General features: G+C 35.8%; 1 protein-coding gene across 1 annotated transcript in view; it reads right to left on the bottom strand.

Moving 5' to 3' along the window:
- Positions 1-22,732, bottom strand: part of LOC131537397 (uncharacterized) — a 199,744-nt gene that overhangs the window by 73,212 nt on the left and 103,800 nt on the right. The window contains exons 19-28 of the mRNA XM_058770780.1: positions 18,251-18,421; positions 17,954-18,124; positions 16,937-17,110; positions 16,565-16,735; positions 15,247-15,420; positions 14,927-15,100; positions 14,616-14,789; positions 12,121-12,291; positions 9,371-9,544; positions 8,793-8,966 (exon numbers count right to left, since the gene is read on the bottom strand). Coding sequence (XP_058626763.1) covers positions 8,793-8,966; positions 9,371-9,544; positions 12,121-12,291; positions 14,616-14,789; positions 14,927-15,100; positions 15,247-15,420; positions 16,565-16,735; positions 16,937-17,110; positions 17,954-18,124; positions 18,251-18,421 — 1,728 coding nt within the window. The remainder of the gene's footprint in view (positions 1-8,792; positions 8,967-9,370; positions 9,545-12,120; positions 12,292-14,615; positions 14,790-14,926; positions 15,101-15,246; positions 15,421-16,564; positions 16,736-16,936; positions 17,111-17,953; positions 18,125-18,250; positions 18,422-22,732) is intronic.

Here is a 22,732-nt window from a genome sequence, read left to right as displayed (position 1 = left end):
ACTATTTAGTGTGGGTTTTAAGGCCTTATTTCAGCTACATTTTTTCCCCCAAAACTTACTAACCACGCATAATATTTTTTTTCTAAAAAATGCTAACAATCCATCAATCCATCTTGGTCACATATTATTGTAGCACAGTTTGTGCTGAATACAAAAAATTACATGTTGGTCAATAGTATGTTTTAAGTAGCTGAAATAAGCACAAATATCAGGGCATGTCAAAACATCTCAAGGGCCCCAAAATGACCTCAGACCCCAGAGGGTTAATGGCTAAAGTCTGATAAAACTGTATTCAGCACAATCTGGGCTACAATAATATGTGAGCAGCATGAATGTACATGTTTGTGTTTTTGAGAAAACAACATTTATGCGTGGTTAGTGAAAAACTGAAATTTTTGAATCACTAAAATAAGATACAGAATATTTGTTCACAAGACTTTCGAGAACTGGATGTGGTAGACTAGAGAAACAAAATGATGTGAAAATTATCCTGTTTACTCGTTCACAGAACACAATATATTGATTTAACATTTGTAAAACATTTGTGTTAGAAACATAGACTGTAAAAAAAAAAATGGAAGTAGTGTCCGTGACGTCACCCGTAGGTTTCTAAAGAGCATTTTTGAAGCTCAAAGTAGGCGGAGACGACCAGATGTTATAGGCCTACCATATTCGCACACTCTTCAATAGCATGTGCGAACGTGGCACCGTGCTGTGTATCACTTCACTAAAACGCAGAAACTACGAGCATGCAACGCGTGAAACAAAAGTACAGTACCAATGAATCATATAACTGGTACTGCGTATGTTAGCTGGGCAGGATTTGCATGATATTCATTCTATTCAGGAGCAGTTTCCACGTTTCATTAACAGTTCATGTTAGTATTGTATATTCACCATGGTAACGGTTGTTTCCATAACCCAAAAATAGCATGTTATTTTCACTTTGTGTAATTTTGCATATGTTTAAATGACTGTGGTGGCTCATACCAACTCAATTGTATTAACAAAAACTAGTTTGGGACTTACCTGGCTGGCTTACAGGCTGTTTATTCAGCATTGGTCATAATCTTAACAGTTTTAACTTAATTTTTGTGAAACAAATTAGCTTTTTTTTTTTAACAAATTTTATATATATATATATATAGATATATATATATATATATATATATATATATATATATATATATATATATATATATATATATATATATATATATATATATAAAAGTGGGTCGAGGCTCGATGACCATGGGAAAACGTGGGTCCCAAGGCCAAACCAGTTGAGAACCACTGTTCTAGACTAAAATAATTTTTGTACCAGGCTGTAAACATGTTTTTTCTGCTGTAAAGTTGGGCATTTTAACATGGAGAGTCTATGGGATTGACTCCTTTTGGAGCCAGCCTCTAGCGGCCAGTCGATGAATTGCAGTTTTAGTCACTTCTGTTTTGGTTTCAAGAGAGGGAGTGGGAGGTTGCCACTTGGTTAGAAAGGCATATGCAAGGGAGTGACAATGGCCATGAATATTTAGTGATTCACACCTGAGAGACAAAGGGCCTTCCATAATGGAAAAGTGGGTAAAAAGATCTGCACACTGTTATTCCCTGGAATATCAGTGTGCAGAACTTTTTTCCACTTTTTGATGATACCCTTTGATCTTGCACCTGGCTAAGCTATTTTCGGATGTGCATACTTTCACCCTCCTTCCATAATGGGCCATCAATATGAAAGTGACTGAGGCAGGTAAGAAAGAGTGAGTAGATTAAAATATTGTGGGTTTTTGATTATTATTTGTATTTTATTTACAATACAGTATAATAAAAATATACACAGTGAAGGTCAATGACACATGATTGAACATACTGATCTGAACACTGAGAATTGAACAGTAACACACTTTTGTGCCAAACATTCCTAGACTCTAATAACATTCATAGTGTTTACACTACTTTTATATCTTGTGGTTTTATATGTCATAAAACATTAAACAAACATCCTGACATTGTGAGACATTTAGACAATGAAATGACACAAATTTCAAAATGTTTCACTTGATTTCATACATGTAGTCAGGAATTATAGTTTTGGAAAAGTCTAACTAGTAAAATGTGTACAAATCAACCTCTTTATTAGACTACTGCTGATTTCCTGTATCAACTAGTTCAGACATGCCACTTTCATTAATGTGAGCTGCAGCTGTATGACTCCATCTACAATTGGGTAATGACATTTTCTGGATTCCTGTAAGGAAATAAGAAATAATACTTTCTGTGCTATAAAAATTTCCTATTTCCAATTTCAGAAGTTCTGATTACAAGCATGTCACACTCAAGTGCTTTGCTGTTGGACTGAATAGGAATCACGGAGGACACCAGGTTTTCTGGGAAAATCATATTAAAGCCAAAATCATAGATATTTAAGATATTTAATTTTGAATAAAATAAATATATTGTTGACAACTATATCATCATTCACAGTGCTATCTTTATAGTTAGCTTGTTGATGATTCTGGATTTTCAGTCAAATACATGCTGTTTTCAATTCAGTTCAATTCAATTTATTTCTAAAGCACGTTTAAATTCCACCTTTGTTGGCCAAAGTGCTGTACACATTAAAATAAAATACAATAAGAATAAAAACAGATAAACACGTGTACATTACAGAGAATTAAAAGCACAAGAAAAAAGATGTGTTTTTAACCTAGATTTGAAATCGGCTAACGTGGAGGCAGTTCTGACAGATAATGGCAGGCTATTCCATAGCTTAGGACCAGCTACTGTGAAGGCTCTGTCTCCCCTGCGTTGCAAGCGAGACCGTGGTATTCGCAGAAGATGGCCATCTTGGGATCTAAGTGACCTTACCGGGTTATAGATGGTGAGTAAGTCGGAGAGATACCTCGGAGCTAAGTTGTTAAGAGCTTTGTAGACAAATAACATCATTTGTAGTCGATTCAATATTGTTTTGCTGTGTATAAACCAGTGTTAATTTCGTCGACGAAGACTAAGACGAAAAATATTCGTCAACGAACCTTTTTCTGTGACTAAGACGAGACGTTGACGAGCTAAAATTAATGTCTGATGATAAAAACTATGACGAAATTTATGCCGCGTCTTCATTAACAAGACGAGACGGGACTAAAATGTTATTTGAGGACTACCGGACATTCAAAATACATCCTATATGCTAAATTAACTGTCTTGTCTTTCAAAATGTGCTTCTCTGTCATTGGCTTACAATCAGATGAGGGGCGTATCTAGTCTCAATATGGCAGCCGCAGTGGACGGATAGGCGATCAAAACGCAAACTAACGATCTGAAACAATAGCCTCAGCACCCGAAGGGTTAGGGATAGGGTGACCAGACGTCCCGCTTTTCCCGGAGTCACAATTCGTTGTCGATTAATTTAAAGTTAGTGACGGCGGATAGGCGGAGTCGCTGATAGAAGCTCTCTCTCGCGCAAGCTCCACTTCTTCAGTTCTCATACAGCGCGCGATCAGTTCTCAGCTCTCAGCGCTCAAATACACAGGACTGCTGTGTGTGTAGAGTCAGAGTATCTCACATAAATACAGTCAGTTATGGCTTAAGTGAGCGTAAACAGGTGGATGAAAACTGAATGTGTGTCAGTTACATGCATGCCTTCCGTCTTAAAGGGACAGCATTCCTAATTATCCGTGTCATAAATGTTAACCAACAAAAGATGTTAAATGTATAATTAAGTAAAGCTACTGTATCTGAAAAATGAGTTTAATTTGTATCTCTACCAAAAAATTAAAATGTATTCCAGTTTTTCCAAATCCAATCCTTGATTCGAATTTCTCATAAGCTTAATTGATTTGGTCTAAAGAGAGAAGAATTGATGCCTATTTTTGTTTGAATACTACATATAAAATAGCTACCAAAATAAATGTTGTTAACTGCACTTTGACTAAAAGTAAAGACTAAAAGTTGACAAAAATACAATGACTTTTCGTCGACTAAAACTAGACTAAAACTATGAAATACTCAAATGACTAAAATGTGACTAAGACTATTGAGCATTTTCGTCTCAAGACTAAGACTAAGACTAAATCAAAAATGCCTGCCAAAATTAACACTGGTATAAACCATACAAAATGCTTGAAATGGTTATTGCACTACTATGTGCATGACTTTAAAATTAAAACACGGTGATCTTGCTTTTGTGGGGAAAAAAAGCATACTTGTCCCAGCAGGTAAAAAAAGAGCACTAGCAAGGGGAACATAGCATTAGCATTAGTCAGTCTTGTTGGTCAGATTTTGGTTTTATCAATTAGCAAGTCAAATGTGTTCATTAAACTTTAATCATTACTGCTTGCTATGGAGATATGACAATATATATATATATATATACAGGTGCATCTCAATAAATTAGAATGTCGTGGAAAAGTTCATTTATTTCAGTAATTTAACTCAAATTGTAAAATTTGTGTATTAAATAAATTCAATGCACACAGACTGAAGAGGTTTAAGTCTTTGGTTCTTTTAATTGTGATGATTTAGGCTCACATTTAACAAAACCCCACCAAATCACTATCTCAACAAATTAGAATACTTCATAAGACCAATAAAAAAAAACATTTTTAGTGAATTGTTGGCCTTCTGGAAAGTATGTTCATTTACTGTATATGTACTCAATACTTGGTAGGGGCTCCTTTTGCTTTAATTATTGCCTCAATTCGGCGTGGCATGGAGGTGTTCAGTTTGTGGCACTGCTGAGGTGGTATGGAAGCCCAGGTTTCTTTGACAGTGGCCTTCAGCTCATCTGCATTGTTGGGTCTGGTGTCTCTCATCTTTCTCTTGACAATACCCCATAGATTCTCTATGGGGTTCTGGTCAGGCGAGTTTGCTGGCCAATCAAGCACAGTAACACTATGGTCATTGAACCAGCTTTTGGTACCTTTGGCAGTGTGGGCAGGTGCCAAGTCCTGCTGGAAAATGAAATCAGCATCTCCATAAAGCTTGTCAGCAGAAGGAAGCATGCTCTAAAATTTCCTGGTAGATGGCTGCGTTGACTGTGGACTTCAGAAAACACAGTGGACCAACACCAGCAGATGACATGGCAGCCCAAATCATCACAGATTGTGGAAACTTCACATTGGACTTCAAGCAACATAGATTCTGTGCCTCTCCACTCTTCCTCCAGACTCTGGGACCTTGATTTCCAAATGAAATGCAAAATTTACTTTCATCTGAAAAGAGGACTTTGGACCACTGGGCAACAAGTCCAGTTATTTTTCTCCACAGCCCAGGTAAGACGCTTCTGACGTTGTCTCTGCTTCAGAAGTGGCTTGGTAGCCCTTTTCCTGAAGACGTCTGAGCGTGGTGACTTTTGATGCACTGACTCCAGCTTCAGTTCACTCCTTGTGAAGCTCTCACAAGTGTTTGAATCAGCTTTGCTTGACAGTATTCCCAAGCTTGCAGTCATCCCTGTTGCTTGTGCACCTTTTCCTACCCAAATTATTCCTTCCAGTCAACTTTGCATTTAATATGCTTTGATACAGCACTCTGTAAACAGCCACACCTTTCAGTAATGACCCTCTGTGACTTACCCTCTTTGTGGAGGGTGTCAATGTTCGTCTTCTGGATCATTGCCAAATCAGCAGTCTTCTCCATTATTGTGGTTTCAAAGAACAAGAGATACCCGGAATTTATACTGTAGGGATTGTCATTTATTGAAACTCAAATGTAAATATTCTAATATTTTGAGATACTGATTTTTGACTTTCATGAGCTGTAAGCTCTAATCATCAAAATTTAAAAAAAAAACTTTTGAAATGTTTTACTTTACATGCAATGAATCTAAAATATATGAAAGTTTCACTTTTTGAAATAACTTATGATGCACCTGTATATGACGGTGATGATATAAAGTGTAAATCGATTGAACTTTTCTATATCATTTCTATATCGTCGTGGTATGCAAATATATCTGTGGTGCTTTTAGTGGACAGGAGCTATTGACACGTCAGAGTGATAAAGAAACATGGATAAATGAGTAATAAACAGCTTTACGATCAAAAATTATTTTCACGGTCATCAAGAAAATATGAGACAGACCTCACCAGTGTGGGCTTCGACCCCAGGGGCTTAAAGAGAACAAGATATTAGTGAGTGTAAACCATATGATTTTGTGTTGTGAAAACTTAAGTAGAAATGCTAAAAATGGACACAAGTTGTAAGCCCTGCTAAACTATAATGTTCACTGGTATATTATCCGATATTCTCATACACTAATTTAATTTTTCAGTTTTTTTTTTATTTGCATGGGTATCATTATGTTATGACTTTACTTGTTGAGGCACATGACTATTAACTAATTGTTAAGTAATATGTCATTGTTGTTATAGATTTTGTATTAGTTAGTTAGTCATGTGCCTCAACAAGTAAAGTCATAACATAATGATACCTTTGCAAATCATTAGCTAATGATTAATTAAAGCAGACAACTGGAAGTTTAAAGGCATGGCTTCGACCCAATGTGGTAATTAACATATGAATTTACTTCATTAGTTAATAAAATAAGTTATTAGGTATTTAATATATTATGATGCATTTAACTGATAACAATTTATTGATTACTTACTCTATGAATCATATCGAATGTTCATTTGTTGCTAATGCAGTAATTGTTAATAAATGGTTTAGTTCTTCATGAGTTACACATTAACTCATGATTATCTGTGCATTTGTTAAGCATGAATTAATGCATATTAGTGTCACCGTATTGTAAAGTGTTACCAATATATGTATAGAAAGCTTGAAATGTCTACTTTTAAATGAAGTAAGTCACGTCCAAAACAAATATTCTGTGATATAGTAATCCGTATGAAACCAACGCGATGTCCAGTTTTCCCGTCTCAACTCATCATATCTAATGCAGTCACGCCCATGCACCGATCGCGCTTTTCAGATTCAAACATCCACGTGAGGCACACTCGAATGTAAATGCCCACATCTCCTCCGCGTAAACAAACAAGTTCGTCCCGGTTAACATAAATTTTTGTTTCTGTAAGAAATACACGCTGAGAGAAATAACCCAGAATTTACCTTGCGATGCGTCACACAGCTGGATCCAGTGAAGAATATCACTCTGATGAGTAGCCTAAGATTACTTGCATCTGGTGTTATTGTGTTATTGTGACATAACTTGTACACAGTTTACTTTTTGTTTGGACTTATAGTTTGGACTTTTCCCAAACTATAATTCCTGACTACATGAATGAAATCAAGTGAAACATTTTGAAATATGTGTCATTTCATTGTCTAAATGTCTCACAACGCCAGGATGTTTGTTTAATATTTTATAACATATAAAACCACAAGGTATAAAAGTAACATTAGTGCGAGTGTTAACACTATGAATGAATGTTTGGCACAAAGGTGTGTTACTGTTTAATTCTCAGTGTTCAGATCAGTATCAATAAAAAGGATGCTGTTCTTCTGAACTTTCTATTCATCAAAAAAACCTGAAAAAAATCTTCTCAGCTCTTTTCAAGATAATAATGATAATAATAATAAATGATTTTTTGAGCAGCAAATCAGAATATTAGAATGATTTCTGAAGGATCATGTGACTGGAGTAATGATGCTAAAAAGTCAGCTTTGATTGTTCCTAATAAACTGTTTAACTGCACTCACAAGTGAATCTCAAATTATTTTGTGTGATAGCTAAATATATTCTTAATAAACTACAAACAAAAAATATATACATTTATTTTGTCCTCACATTCTTTCTTGTAACTCTTCCCTCTGAGTCACATACCTGTCTGTATGGCTCATTATGCAGCTCATCATACGGGCCTTTGTCTTCTCAGGTGTTAATCACAGCATTAATGATAGTTCACACCCTCTCGCATAGACCCTTTCTACTCAAAAAGTGTCTTAGAAAATTTAAATCAATATATTGTTTCTGAGAGCGAGTAAACAAGATGATTTTCATATCATTTTGAAGCAAAAACTCTAGTCTAAGAGATCCAGTTCTCAAAAGTCTTGTGAACAAATGTTCTGTATGTGTTTTATGGCCTTATTTCAGTGACTTCAAAATTTTAGTTTTTCACTAACCACACATAAACGTTGCTTTCTCAAAAACACAATCATGTACATAAATGCTGCTAACATATTATTGTAGTCAAGGTTGTGCTGTTTACAGTGTTATTAGACTTAATATTTTTGTTATTATTTTTTATAAGCAACTAAAAAAAAAAAAATGTCAGGGCATGTCAAAACTTCTCCAGGCCCCCAAAACACCCTCAGACCCCAGAGGGTTAATGCAATGAGTTTATGGCTTTGTCACAGTGTCTTGTTGGTGTGCCCATGTATAGCCACCAGAGGGCATGCTTCTTAGTTTTGTTTGTTTCTCTGGACTTCAGTTCCCATTACCCTTTGCCTTGACTATCAAGCCTCATTACATTCAGCTGTGTCCCATTTACCTTGTGAACTCATCCATATAAGCCTGGTTTTATTTGTCTTTGGTTGCAGGATTATTGTTTACTGTTATGTGTTTTCTGTTGCTCTGTTTTTGGACTCTTCAATAAATGCTGCATTTGGATCTTTTTGTTTTGGAGCATTCCGTGACAGGCTTACACAAACAAAAACATGTTCCTGACAATAATAATCTTCCAATTGCATGTGATTAATAAACAATGGATCAAAACAAGACATGGCATATCAACTGAATATTGATATAGTGGGATTACTGATTAATGTAGTCTTGAAGTAGAAAGGTTATTTTAAAAAAGTACAATTTTAATAAGCATTTGAAAGATTCAACACACCTGATGGTCTTTAATTTACAGCGTCCATCCTGTAGTAAATCACTGAGCTGCTTCACTCCTGATTGTCCAGGATCATTTCCTGTGAGATCCAGCTCTATCAGGTGTGAAGGGTTTGATCTCAGAGCTGAAGCCAGAGCTTTATAACCTTCTTCAGTGATACTGCAGTTTGAAAGCCTACAGAAATAACAAAATGGTTGTTTATTCTTTGGTTGAATACAGTGCTTATGACTCAAGAACTGAGCTTACAAGCCAATATTTAAATTAAAATAATATAGTTATAGAAATGAAAACTAATTGGAAGAATTATTGCCATAGAATGTGCAAAATGCATGTTCCATGTGTTTTAATTTTAATATCGGCAAAAACTCTCATTAGACTCCACAACTATATGCATTAATCAACATTAATTAATCAAATAGTTCACCCAAAAACGGATCATTATTTATTATCCCTCACGTTGTTAAAAGCATTACTTTCAACAAGTGGAACACAAAATAAGATACTAGACAGAATATATCTAATCTAATCAAGTGGACTTTATTTAAAGTATATTAATAGGTAGAAATGAAAATACACACTTCAGTTTCTCCAATCTGCAATGTAGATTTTTCATCAGATGACAGATCTTCTCAATTCCTGAGTTTCCTAGTTTATTTCCACTCAGATCCAGGACTTTCAGGTTTGAAGGGTTTGAATTAATTGCTGAAGTCAGAGCAGCACAACCTTCTGCTGTAATACTGTTATTATTCAGCCTGTAGAAAAAGACAGGAAACATTCATCAGTTTATCCTAAAACCTTCTTTAATAAAAAATGACAGTTAAACCCAAACCTAAGCTACTGAAAATATAATATCAAATATGTGTGGGTGTGGGGCAGACCGTTATACTGGGTATTCAGGTTTCAAAGTTTCACACTGTACATTCACTCGACATATTGTAAAATTATACTGTATATTCTGTATAAACTGTATATTCTATATAAACTGTATTCACTCAGATTTTCCGCCACTGACATTTAGGTTTTTCCCCCAAAATAAAAAAAAAAGAAAAGAGTGCTTAAAATTTTGTGACTGTACAAAGCATGTAAATATTTAACAAGGCAAACACTGTTCAGTTTATTATTGGTTGCTTTTTTGTTATTAAACAACTGGATGTTATTTTCTAATATTGCATTGTTTTGCACTGTATAGTTTTGGATTATTGAATACTATAAAAACACCATAATTTAGAAGTAACATGGTATTTTCTATCCTGTTTTTTTTTAAGCATGCCATTTTCAAGTCTTGGAGGTAAACGCCCACTACATGTTAAAATAACAGATGGATGCTTCTGTGACATACTCTGAAAACAATATGGATCATTTTGGTTAAAAATGACACAACTAAAGCCAATAGAACCCATTATAATTAATAATAATTTCTGACGCACTCTATGCACTCATGCTGCTACTGACATGAAGGAGAAATGGATTTGTGATGCAATGCAACAACGCTCATATCTGGTTTGGATACAATGTCAGAATCACGAGGAAGGCAATGCAAAGACAATTTTTCTCCATAACTTTCCAAAAAAGCTGTTTTTGAACTAATGAGAAATTTCTGAGTTGTGAAACATACAGGATGTTTTTATAGTACAATGACTTTTTATATGACAAAAATCAAGAAAATTTTTATTTCTCAATTCATGACCCCTTTAACCCTGAAAGCGGTACTAACCATGTTCTGATGCTATCAGGCTTTAAAGAGACAATAACCTGAAGTTAAACACAATGTGAAAAGTCCAAGGGCCAGATTTACTAACAGCTTGCGCCAGCGCAAACTGTGTTTTGTCGTTACAACAGTACTGTCAGGATTTACTAAAGACACTCAGTGACGAATTAGTGCTGAAAAGGCACGTAGGCAGGTATTTTTGCCCCTGACCTTACTGAATATGCATTTGTAGGAGTTTCCCTTTCAGACGCAAAATTTCTGGGAGGAGAGTATTTAAATGAATTACGCAACCTGATATACTAACGTTTGCGCTCCTCAAATTACTGGCATTTGCGCCATTATTTAGGCCACAAAAAACCATGTCTTAAACTATTTTGCACTTGAAATGGCTGCAATTGTTGCTAGGAGGAGCCACCGCAGAGAACAGAGAGTGCATGGTAGAAGGGAGAGGATTTTTCCACACGTATTAATTTATTTAGAATGCCAGAGGAACACATCATCTGAACATATCTTTTGCCAAGCCATGCAATTTTTTTCTCTGTGATTTTACAATATTTCAGTTTTTCTGTCTTGGACCACATGTTTATAAATAACATAATAAACTAACATTCTCCATTTAGTAATGTCTTCTCATTTTACTCGCACAATAATAATAATAATAATAATAATGATAATGATAATGATAATAATAATAATAATAATAATAATACTGTGCAAATTTCCCCTTTGATTTTCATGATTCAGGACCATGGAGAGCACACAGTGTTCCCCCAATTGTGTTTTAAACGCACAAACCTAAAATAAATGTGGGGTACTGGTCAGGTTTGACCATAAAAAGTGCTGTGGAAATGAGAATCTAGGCTGCTGAAATGGCAAGGACTTTTCAGAAAGATTTTATGCTGGATCGGTTTTACTGAGCAAATTATAAGTGACAGAGCCGAAAGCGATCGTTACCTGACACACAGAAATGTGTGGAGAGAAAAAGATTTTGCGTAAAATATATATATATATATACACACACACACACACACACGTACATGTTTGTCACTTTACATGTAACAAGCTGCGCCTGTGTCCTAAGTAGATCACCCGCACCTGATGAGCAACGGCTCTGCTTATTTGCCACTATGCTAATTTGCGCTGCGCTTAGTATATTGCATTAGTCAATATGTAAGTGAGATGCTACATCTGTGTTCTTTAATTTGCGTGTTGTCAGTAAATCACCTAGCCCTCAATAGCCCCAAGAAACGTAACACAAGATTTTGTTTTTAAGGATGAAATGCAGTGTGCTGAGAGCTCTAAACCCTCTCTTTCAACCTGCAAAGATAACTATGTTTATTCCTGTGACAGGGTGAGTGCAAGTCAAATATCTATTTATGCCACACAGCTGTCAATTTACCATAGCCAAACTGTTGTCATGATAGGCTACGAAACGCTAAAAGAGATTTAGCTTAAATACGCAAACAATGTTGTGGGAGAGATCAGAAAGTATTAGATTATTAGATTTTTTATTTATTTATACTTTAATTACTTAATTTATTTTGGAACTTAATTTTTTTTTTTTTTTATATCTTTTACCCACTAAGCTACACCCATGATCAAACCATGTGAAATACTCACATCAGTGTGTTGAGTGTACAGTGTTTGTCCTGCAGTAGAGCAGTGAGCTGATTCACTTGTGTGTCTCCTAGTTCACGTTCACTCAGATTCAGCTCGCTCAGGAGTAATGGGTTTTTACCCACAACTCCAGTCACAAACTGACAGGCTTTATCTGCAGCAGGATCCAAAAACCTACAGAAGAGAAGATGGAGGAGGATTCAATTGAACAAAATTTGATGTAATAAAAAACAACATCTGATTCTGATGGGAAACAGAGTGAAACTGTTTATCTGGATCTTACTTCAGTGCAAACTATTTTTATTTGTGAAATAATATTTCTATAGAGTGTCAACTTTGCATATAGGGTGATCACCTGGCAATAGATGTTTTGGGGGACAGTAGATGTGATTTTGCGGGACAATGCGGGACACGTGTGTGACAGATACATTACTACAGTTATGCTATATAAATACTGATGTACAGTGCAGGGCTTCAACTTGCAGCATTCAGCGTGAGACTCATGCAATTGACACTTTTCTCACCCTCTCACACTCACGCCCAGTGTTGGGCACGTTACTTTAAAAAAGTAATTAGTTATAGTTACTAGTTACTTATCACAAATAGTAACTGAGTTACATCATTATAAAAGTAACTAATTACCAGGTGTAGTGTCTCCCGTCTTTCTCTTAAGAATTACGCACAGTCTTGAAGTTTGATGCCAGAAGAAAAAACTTTATTATCTATATAGCGAGAACAAAGCCGAGATCCCTTCTGCAGAAGAGTCTCTCGATTGTCTCTGGGCTTTGGTATATATACACCAGTTTTTTTTAAGGCGGGTTTTCTATACATTAGAAGCCCCTCTCATGCATACCCTTCTACATTTCGCTTGCGTATGCAATCCTATCTCTTCCTTGGGAGCTGAGACTTCCTAGACTTGTTATGGTAAAGGAAAAAGCTCCCCTATATTTTTCCAGATGTTTCCTGTTTGTACATTTTAGCCACGTAGGCACTTTTAACACAGAGGCCTTTAGAACATAATAGAGGATTAAAAAGGATATATAAATGGCAAGATTCACCTTGATTATACTTGATTAATTCAGATCATTAACAATAAAAATCTTCTTCACAGGGAAAGTAACTATTGCGTTACTTTTTAAAAAATGTTCAAATGTCAAATAACTTTGGATGCCCCAATATTAAATATGTTAAATTAATGAAACGGACACTAAAAATAATAAATTATTATTATAAAACATTGTACACTTAGTATCAGTCAGTCAAGCATTATAATATACTATTATGATAATTTAATATTATATGATGATAGAACTTTAGTAATTAGAATAACCAAGTATGAATGCATATTTGTCATCAATATAAAATGCACTAAGGATTAATGAGCTGCTGGGTTCATGAATATTAATCACGTTGTCTGCATTCGCTCGAATTGATTTGCTGAAATCAAAACAGTGATGATAATAGGTGAGCGCCAGCCAATGAGATTGTCGTTTGCGCATTAGTTCCACCCACTACCAGAGAAACCGGCAGTTCTTAAAAGCTGAAGAATTCTAAAGGAACTCCGTTATTTTGACAGGAAAATACAACAAATAATATCATTTACATGTAGCGCGTCAATTCTGCATGTTATGAAAGACGCTCTTGCTCTGTATCTTTCTTTGCGTGCGTGTATGTGAGAGAAAGCGATGGCGAGTCGTGCGCCTTCAGACTAGAGTTTATGGTACGTTAAATACAGCTACACTGCGCATCCATTCAGATGAACTGAAAAATTAAATTCTAATAATATAATATAGTAACGCCACATTTTATTGTCAGTAACGGTAACGGCGTTGTAACGGGGGAAACAGTAATTCGTTTGATTACTCGTTACTGAAAAAAATAACGCCGTTAGTAACGCCGTTTATTTGTAACGCCGTTATTCCCATCACTGCTCACGCCACACGTCCATTTTCTCACGCAGTGAAAATCACCTTCAGTTAAAACTGTAATAATTTGCGAAACAGATTTGGTAAACGCTCCAGTGCGCATTTTTGTTTGCGCTCTGGAAAGCTCCAGAAGACTGTGCCCAGTCTTTACTAAAATAATATTTTCTCATTTTTGTTGCCATTATTATGACGCCTTGTAAAATCGCTTTTACTTTACCGAACTATCCAGAACACGGGAAAGTTTGTTTTCTGACAGGGAACACAGGGAATGAATCACCCACTCCACATTTTGATTGACAGCCGTCACAGCCTCTTAGTGACCGTTACTCCTTTCTTTTCAGTCATTGGATAGGATTTAAAGAAAGAGTCTTTTGTATTTGTGTGAGGCGGGTTGCTACTTCTGACGAAGTGCTATTAAATATTAACAGACTGATGAAAATGCGGGACATTTTCTCAATATACATTGTGCGGGACAAGGGATGAAAATTCTGTGCAGTACAGTGCAAAGTGGGACGGGTGGTCACCCTACTTGCATATAATTTATTTATTGTGTATTATTTCATCACATCTCACCTCAGTGTCTTCAGTTGACAGTTTGGATCCTGTAGTAAATCACTAAGCTCCTTCACTCCTGATTGTCCAGGATCATTTCCTGTGAGATCCAGCTCTATCAGGTGTGAAGGGTTTGATCTCAGAGCTGAAGCCAGAGCTTTATAACCTTCTTCTGTAAGACTGCAGTCTGACAGTCTAGAAGAAAAAAAACAGCAACCAAATCTACAAATCAAATGCAATCAATTGCTAACTAAGAAGAAACAACATTCATAGTAATGTGCTATTTACATGCTAATGTGACATTACTGGTTTTCTGTTAACCAAATTCAAACCTGAGTATCTGCAGTGTGCACTGTGAATTTTCAAGCAGAGTACAGACTTCTGTTATTCCAGAGTTTCCCAGTTTATTTTCACTCAGATCCAGCTCTTTCAGGTTTGAAGGGTTTGAATTAAATGCTGAAGTCAGAGCAGCACAACCGTCCTCTGTAATACCGATGCAATTAAAACTGTAGAAGAGAGAAAAAAATAAGCAACACATACAATTATGCAGCTAGTAGCTTTAGCTAATACTGCTTTAATCCACCAATATAAGATTTGCATGAAAAATATGTAAATATGCAGTGGTCAGCCTATGTTTTACACAAATACTTACTTCAGCTTTTGCAGTCCACATTGTTCATTCTCAAACAGAGTAGAGAAGATCTTCAGTCCTGAGTCTCTGATTTTAGTCCCACTCAGATTCAGCTCTTTCAGATTTGAAGGGTTTGAATTTAAAGCTGGAGCCAGAATACGACAATCTTCTTCTGTGATATAGCTGTTGTTCAAACTGTAATAAAATAAACACAACAGAGACACAGTGTACTATAAATAAAATGATAAACCTTTCTGAGGTAAGTTGGCTAGTTATGGCACTTAGAGTTGAGATGGGGTTCTGGATAAAGAATACACTAACAAAGCAATTATTGAACATACAGGCAAAAACTTCTATGAAATTTGTTGTATTTACTGACATTGCATTTTTATAATAATAATAATAATAATAATAAAAATATTAGTAGTAAAGACGGGCCACAACCTCATAATTGTAATGGCTAATTGTGTATGACTGTTCGTTGGTACTTATATTATAGTTATTTTCTCTGAAACTGAACTAATAGATAATTAATAATAATAATTATTAATTAGGCATGATAAAATTAAATAGTTATTGATTAGTTAATGCAATTGTTACGAGTCCTGGGCCTGCTCTTCTGTCTGACTGCCACAAGAGGTCGCCCAGCAAACATATTGACTTTCACATCACACATCACAATGGACTGCATTTCCAATCAGCCATCTCACTAATCACACGCTCACCTGATCACACGCACACAGCTGTATCCAATCAGACACTCTTTATAAGCCTTGGACTTTCTCTCCCTCTCTGCCGAGTATTGTATGCATTATCGCTGCCCTACAGAGCTCTGTTAGTTTCCCTAGTCTTGCCTCGTCTTGGATTGTGTTTTCCCCTGCCTGGACTCTTGCTTACGTTTTGCATTACCTCTCTTGTCTAACCCCTTTTGATATTGTTCGCCGATCATCGACCCACGCTTGTCTTTTGTTTACTCTCTGTCTCGCCCATGTTATACCTGTTTGCCACTGTTCGACCCTGCTTGTTATGACCACGTCTCTGCTCAATAAAAGCTCGCACATGGATCTGCATGTCTCTCGTCTCGTCAGCCCCGTAACAGCAATCATAAAATGCAATTGCATTCTGCTTACTTGCATCTCCCTTATGTAGTAGTTAACAGTAGTGACTTCAGTTTTAATGTAGACTTCCCTATTATTTCTACAGTAATTCCTTATGGCATGAATTAAGTAAGATACAGTATTGTAAACACTCAAGTAAACGATACATGAAACACACCCAGAAGCAAATACACAAATATTAAAAAGTGTCAACATAACTAAAGTGTCAACATAAAACCTACATCAGTGTGTTGAGTTTACAGTGCTTATCCTGCAATACAGCAGCAAGTTTCTTCAGTTCTGAGTGTCCTAGTTCACATTCACTCAGATTCAGATCTCTCAGGAGTAACAGGTTTTCACCCAGAACATTAGTCAGATATTTATAGGCCTCATTTGCATCAGGACTCAAAAACCTGCAGAAGAAAAGATGAAGCAGGATTCAATTCAGTTCTCAATTGAAATTAGTGTATCGGAAAACAGCAGTCGATTCAGATAGATAAAGATGTGAAATGGTTGAATTTGTTTTGATGCAATAGATTGCATTAGTAAAATAAAACTTCTATAAATAATTTTCCTGCATATCATTCATTTAGCATTATTTCATCACGTCTCACCTCAGTGTTTTCAGTGAATACTTTCGACTCTGTAGTAAACCACTGAGCTGCTTCACTCCTGATTGTCCAGGATCATTTCCTGTGAGATCCAGCTCTATCAGGTGTGAAGGGTTTGATCTCAGAGCTGAAGCCAGAGCTTTATAACCTTCTTCAGTGATACTGCAGTCTGAAAGTCTACAGAAAAGAGATTTAAAATGAAAAAAGTTGACCTTTTCTTATAAATATTCAGCAATATTAATTGTATAAAAATGACACTTATTTATTTTGTCTTCTGATTATTGAAGAAATACATAATTCATCATCTGAAAAATACACACCTTTCCCTTTCTTTAATTTAATACAGTATTTTTTGGGATGCTGTAGATGCCCTGACATTTATGCGAATTTTAATTACTTTTGCCATATTAAATGGCAAAAGTCTTATTACACTACATTCAGCACAAACTGTGCTACAGTAATATGTGAGAGCCATGTATGTACACTGTATTTGAGAAAATCAAGTTTAAACTTTGAGAGTAAAAATAAATATTTCTAACAATAGTAAGCTAAGGTCATAAAACACACACAACATTATTTTACAAGACTTTTGAGTACTGGATTATGTACAAAGTTTTTGCTGCAACATGTTGTGAAAAACATCCTGTTCCAGAAAGAACACCTGTGGCCCACACCCATCATCTGTATGGCTCATGTCCTGTATGAACCATTTGGTTCACACCTTTACAGACATAGTTATAGACATCAGTTGACTGCATCTGAGGCACAGTTAATACTGTAATTTACACACTGTAGCATGTAAATATGAATGTTATTTCACTACTTTGCAGACACAGACAGAGTTGAGACAGTCACAATGTAAATGTGAATGTAAATGCTTTTGACTACAGATTTACACAATCTTTTATTGGTAAGACAACAAATGGAGTATTGTGTTGTTATAAGAAAAAGTAATCATACCAGTGTTGTGAATAAAAAATAATGTTATTATTAAAACAAACAATGGTTCACGGAACTCACCTGAGTTTCTCCAATGTGCAGTTTGTATTTTCTAATCCGCTCTGGAGTTTCTTCACTCCTGAATCCTGCAGATTATTGTTGCTCATGTCAAGCTCTTTCAGACTGGGGTTTGATCTCAGGACTGTAGCGAGAGCTGAACAGCTTTTCTCCGTTAGACCACAATCACTCAGCCTAAAATGATGAACAGGAAGGACAATTTACAAAAACAGTATTTAATGCCAACATTCAGTGATCACTGAGAATTGTTGCTTTTTGATCACCTATAGATCTACAATAATAAATGAAAACAATACTCACTGGAGTGTGTTGAGTTTACAGTGTTTATCCTGCAGTAGAGCAGCAAGCTGATTCACTCGTGTGTCTCCTAGTTCATGTCCACTCAGATTCAGCTCTCTCAGGTTTAACGGGTTTTTACCCACAATTCCAGTCACATACTGACAGGCTACATCTGCAGCAGGACCCAACAACCTGGAGACAGAAGGAGTGAAAGGGTGTAGGTTTTATTTGGGCATTTAGAGTGTACCACTGATCTATAATAGAGAACTGGATTGATCATGACATTATAACAAGTGAATCCACTGCTCCATCATATTGTTATTCCCTAGTATTCTCACACATTCTATTGAATTAATAGGAAATTGTCTGATTTTTATAAGAAAACTTTACCTAATGAGTCATCATTCTTATGTCTGAGTTCTTCTTACAGATTCTTACAATGCTAAATATCTAAGCATGCAAATGCTTATTTGTTTAAAGTTGGAAGATTCCTCTGCTTATTAAAAATGTATAATCTTTACAGTAGCGAACATCAGATCAGCAGACAAATGACAACACAACATAGCATATGTATTAAAAATATCAAAATGCTCTATGTAAGAATAAAAATGTATGATTTGTACCCTAGTGAAAATAAATAAACTAAAATGTATTTGCAATACATTCATTCCATGCTAAGTATACTATAAATACATTTTCATATTTATGTGCTTAATAAAAATACCCTACAATTGTACTTTTAATATACTAAACTAAACTACTTAAAGTCTGCTAAATTGGAACAACTAATTGTGTACTTAAGTCGCTTTAATTGTGCGGAAGTAGTGCTGAAGTCCAACTAAAGATATGTTGAAGTATATCTGATTGTACTAAAGTGGAACTATTGCAAGTAAATTTCAGGTACTCTTTAAATATCTTGCATTTCATGAATAATATTATTCAAAGATCATACAATCCTCATCAATAGTGACATTACAACACATTTTAGGATTAATATTGGGAAATGTGCACAAGTAGTCCTCTAAATTAAGTGTAATAAAATTTATATCAGAAAGTATCAGTATCAGTGATATGTCAGTAAATATGTTAATACATATGAACTATACTTCGTATGAAATAAATTATTTTATATGCATTACATTTTTACTAGGGTAAGGTATGCAACTACAACTTAATGCACCTACAGTTATTCACATTCACACTGTTTTTATTTGTACAGTAACAGTACTGTAAGAGATTCAACAATTTTGAAACAGTTAAGAAAATTTAAACGTTGGTTAAATTAATAATTAATTTAACAACATACATTCCCATGGAAAGTAAAACACCATATAATTTGCATTGTCTTGAAGAGTAAAGTAGCTGCTGCTCATATAGGAAATAAAATACACACATTGTAGTCAGAGTCAGAGAAATAATGCTGACTGCGTATGGACTTGAAGACATGCTTTATTTCCAAGGATTTACTGTTACTCCAAGCAAGATGATGTATGGTATAAACTAGAGCTGCACGATTCTAGAAAAAATTGAGAATCACAATTTTGTTTTTGTTAAAATGGAGATCGCAATTCTCACAAGATTCTGAAGAAAAACAAAACATTAGACTAAACGACATAATAAACTAGAGGTTCTGACAAAATGTTCATTGCTGAAGTCTGTTTAAAATATATATTAATTTGAATGAAATAAAATAATTTGAATGAAGGAGTCAGTGTCTCATTTGTAACATCTGCTTATGATCCTTGATGGTCGTTGGGACTTTATGTCTTAAGAGACCCTTTTAGCCTTTTGACATTTGCATATAATTCACAGCCTGGCCCCACATTCTACCGTTATATGGGTGCTAATGGCCAAGGGTTGTCCCCCCCACTGTCAAAGAGACGCTAAACAGATCGACTATCTTGTCTCTCCATCGGACTTCAAACACATTCCAAGACAACTAAATGACCCTCGGTACCAGGCCTGGCTGACCAGGGGACTACTCCCACGATTACAAGATACATAACACACACATAGAGGCATTTTCTTTATTTAGACCATAATTAATCAGTTACAAATGTATCTGGTATATGCATGTGTTGTTTGTATGTTTCCTTATTATATTAGCCTAGTTACCACTCGTTATTTGTATTAGTAAGCTCTAAACACTCATATTCAGGTGTATGAATGTATCTCTGGTTTAATACCTTTTAGATGTCTCTTTCTTGATATCAAAATGATCTGCTCTTTATTCCTCAGACAATGATGTACACTATGTGATCGTGAAATACATCATACTATTTTTACTGTACTGTGGGGAAAATTACACCAGTCTCCAGATCAATTGTAAATCATGCAAATGAGGTGTCAAGTGGGACACAGAAACACTTTCCCGCTGAAACTATGTGCCTTGTTATTGGTCAAACTAACAAAATGAGTGTTACAGGGAAACCAGATAAAAACTTCTCCCACACCAAAAAGAAAAGGCTTCTCTTTACTTTCGGTGCCCTGTAGACACAGTTATCACCTTGGAAACCTCACGACTCCCCCTCTGGGGGGAGTCCGATCTTCTGGCAGTTTTAAGTTCAGTAACTTTGTCGATTCACTTCGGACTAATCAACCCATGGCTGGAATGACGAAGCTTTCACTCCTGAAGGAATTCACCAGGAATCTACGCATTATACATGCACCAGGATGCTTTAATCAGCACCCACAAAACCCATGCAAGTAACCGCTTGTTAACTATTTAGATGCGCTTCTAGGCTTCGACCCCTTTTAATTAAGGTGATGTGATTATCTGATGGTTCTTAACAGGTTGTAGTTAGCTGATGTGTAAATCTTGCCATTACATCTCTCTTGCGCGCGAGCGTTCCTCCTCTCTCTCTCTCTCTCTCTCTCTCTCTCTCTCTCTCCATGCCTTCCTTGCGTTGGCATCCATGTTTAACCTTTTCAGTGGTGAGTTTAAAATATTCCAGCGGTCCCCCCAGAGTGAGTTTTTTTTAGGCGACCGTTATTTTAGAACGTTTCCCCTTAATGTTTCCATGGCGACGCGTCATGATTGTCACGTGACACACCGTGGCCACAATAACACTGTATGACAGATGGATCGCTTTTATTTCGTTTTTCCTTTTTTATTCAAAATATTCATAAACTTGTTTACCATATAATCAACTATCTGATATTCCGATTCACAAATATGTGCAAATGAGTGCGTTTTATCGTTTAAAAACAGTTCTAAATGATCTTGATCGTGATCTGTAATGTGATGTGATATGGGCGCCGCCATGTTTGTTCGCGCGGCAGTTCAGAGAGTCCTGTCAGTCAGATTTACATCACGTAAATTCATCAATTTCTCGCGAAATACATGCAAGTAAGTGGCGGGTGAGATGGGAGGAGAATAGAGTGAACTTTATAGTTACTTACACTATGTGTATTTGATATTAATAAAACACGTCTGAAAATTATATTTGAATGGATTGTTATTGCTGCTTCCATAAACATCTGAGTGTATTTTACGAACTCTAAATGTATTGTTTTACTAGTACTTATGTGTATTTAAATGTCTAAAGCATATAATAAACATTATGTGGTTAAAAACACTGCATAGATGCGATTATATGACAAGTGCAGCTGCATCTCAGCGTCAGTCAACGCGCGAAAACGCAGTTTGAATTTGGCAGTTATGCGACTTCACCGAACGTTCTAAATCCCATATGTGGGACCGTACTCCCAGTGGCACGGAAATGAAAATCCCATATGTGGGACCGTACCGCTCAAAAGGTTAATGTGTGTATGTCTGTGTCTAGTTCGATGTTGCATGTTCCCCTGTAGTGTAGTTTAATAAACATCCATATGTATTCACACTTGGTTGTCTGGGTCTGCTGCTCTCAGAACGAGGTCACTTTAACGTCCGGTCTTGTTACATGCTCGGGGAGCAATGTTTCAGTAAGGAAATTATTTGTCGTGGCCAGATAAATAATTTTCCTTAGAGTCAATAGACAGTCCGTAGGCTACTGCGGATGAACTAATCATTTTATCGTACTATTAATGCTACAGCTAATTCCTGAAGATGGATATATAATTGATAACAACCCGTTATGATTAATTATGTTCATTTCACTTAGGACAAATATGCTACACATTCATAAAGACTATTCGATAGTTTCGCTATTGAATGAATCAGCATTTGTGAATGAATCTCTAGAATGAACCATTCAGTGACAGATGCTTTTTTAAACAATCAGTTGTTGCCACCTCCTGGCATAAGAGGATAAGCGCTACACATACCAGTGTTGAGATGCAAGTGTCAATAAGTGTTTATACCAGTGGTCGACTGGTGACTTTTTTTAACCGGGTATGCTGAGTGCTAGGATTAATTTTATTATTTCAAATTTTATATACATTTTTATAAACTTTTAGGAATGTTTACAATAACATCTTCAACATTGTCTATGACCAGTTATGTTTTTAGTGGACTTACAAAATTTGCTTTGCTTGAGAAAGCATGAAAATATACAGTTATGA

This window comes from Onychostoma macrolepis, chromosome 03 (genome assembly GCF_012432095.1).
Source record: "Onychostoma macrolepis isolate SWU-2019 chromosome 03, ASM1243209v1, whole genome shotgun sequence".
NCBI classification, from domain to species: Eukaryota; Metazoa; Chordata; class Actinopteri; order Cypriniformes; family Cyprinidae; genus Onychostoma; species Onychostoma macrolepis.
This window is presented reverse-complemented; position numbering and strand designations above follow the sequence as displayed.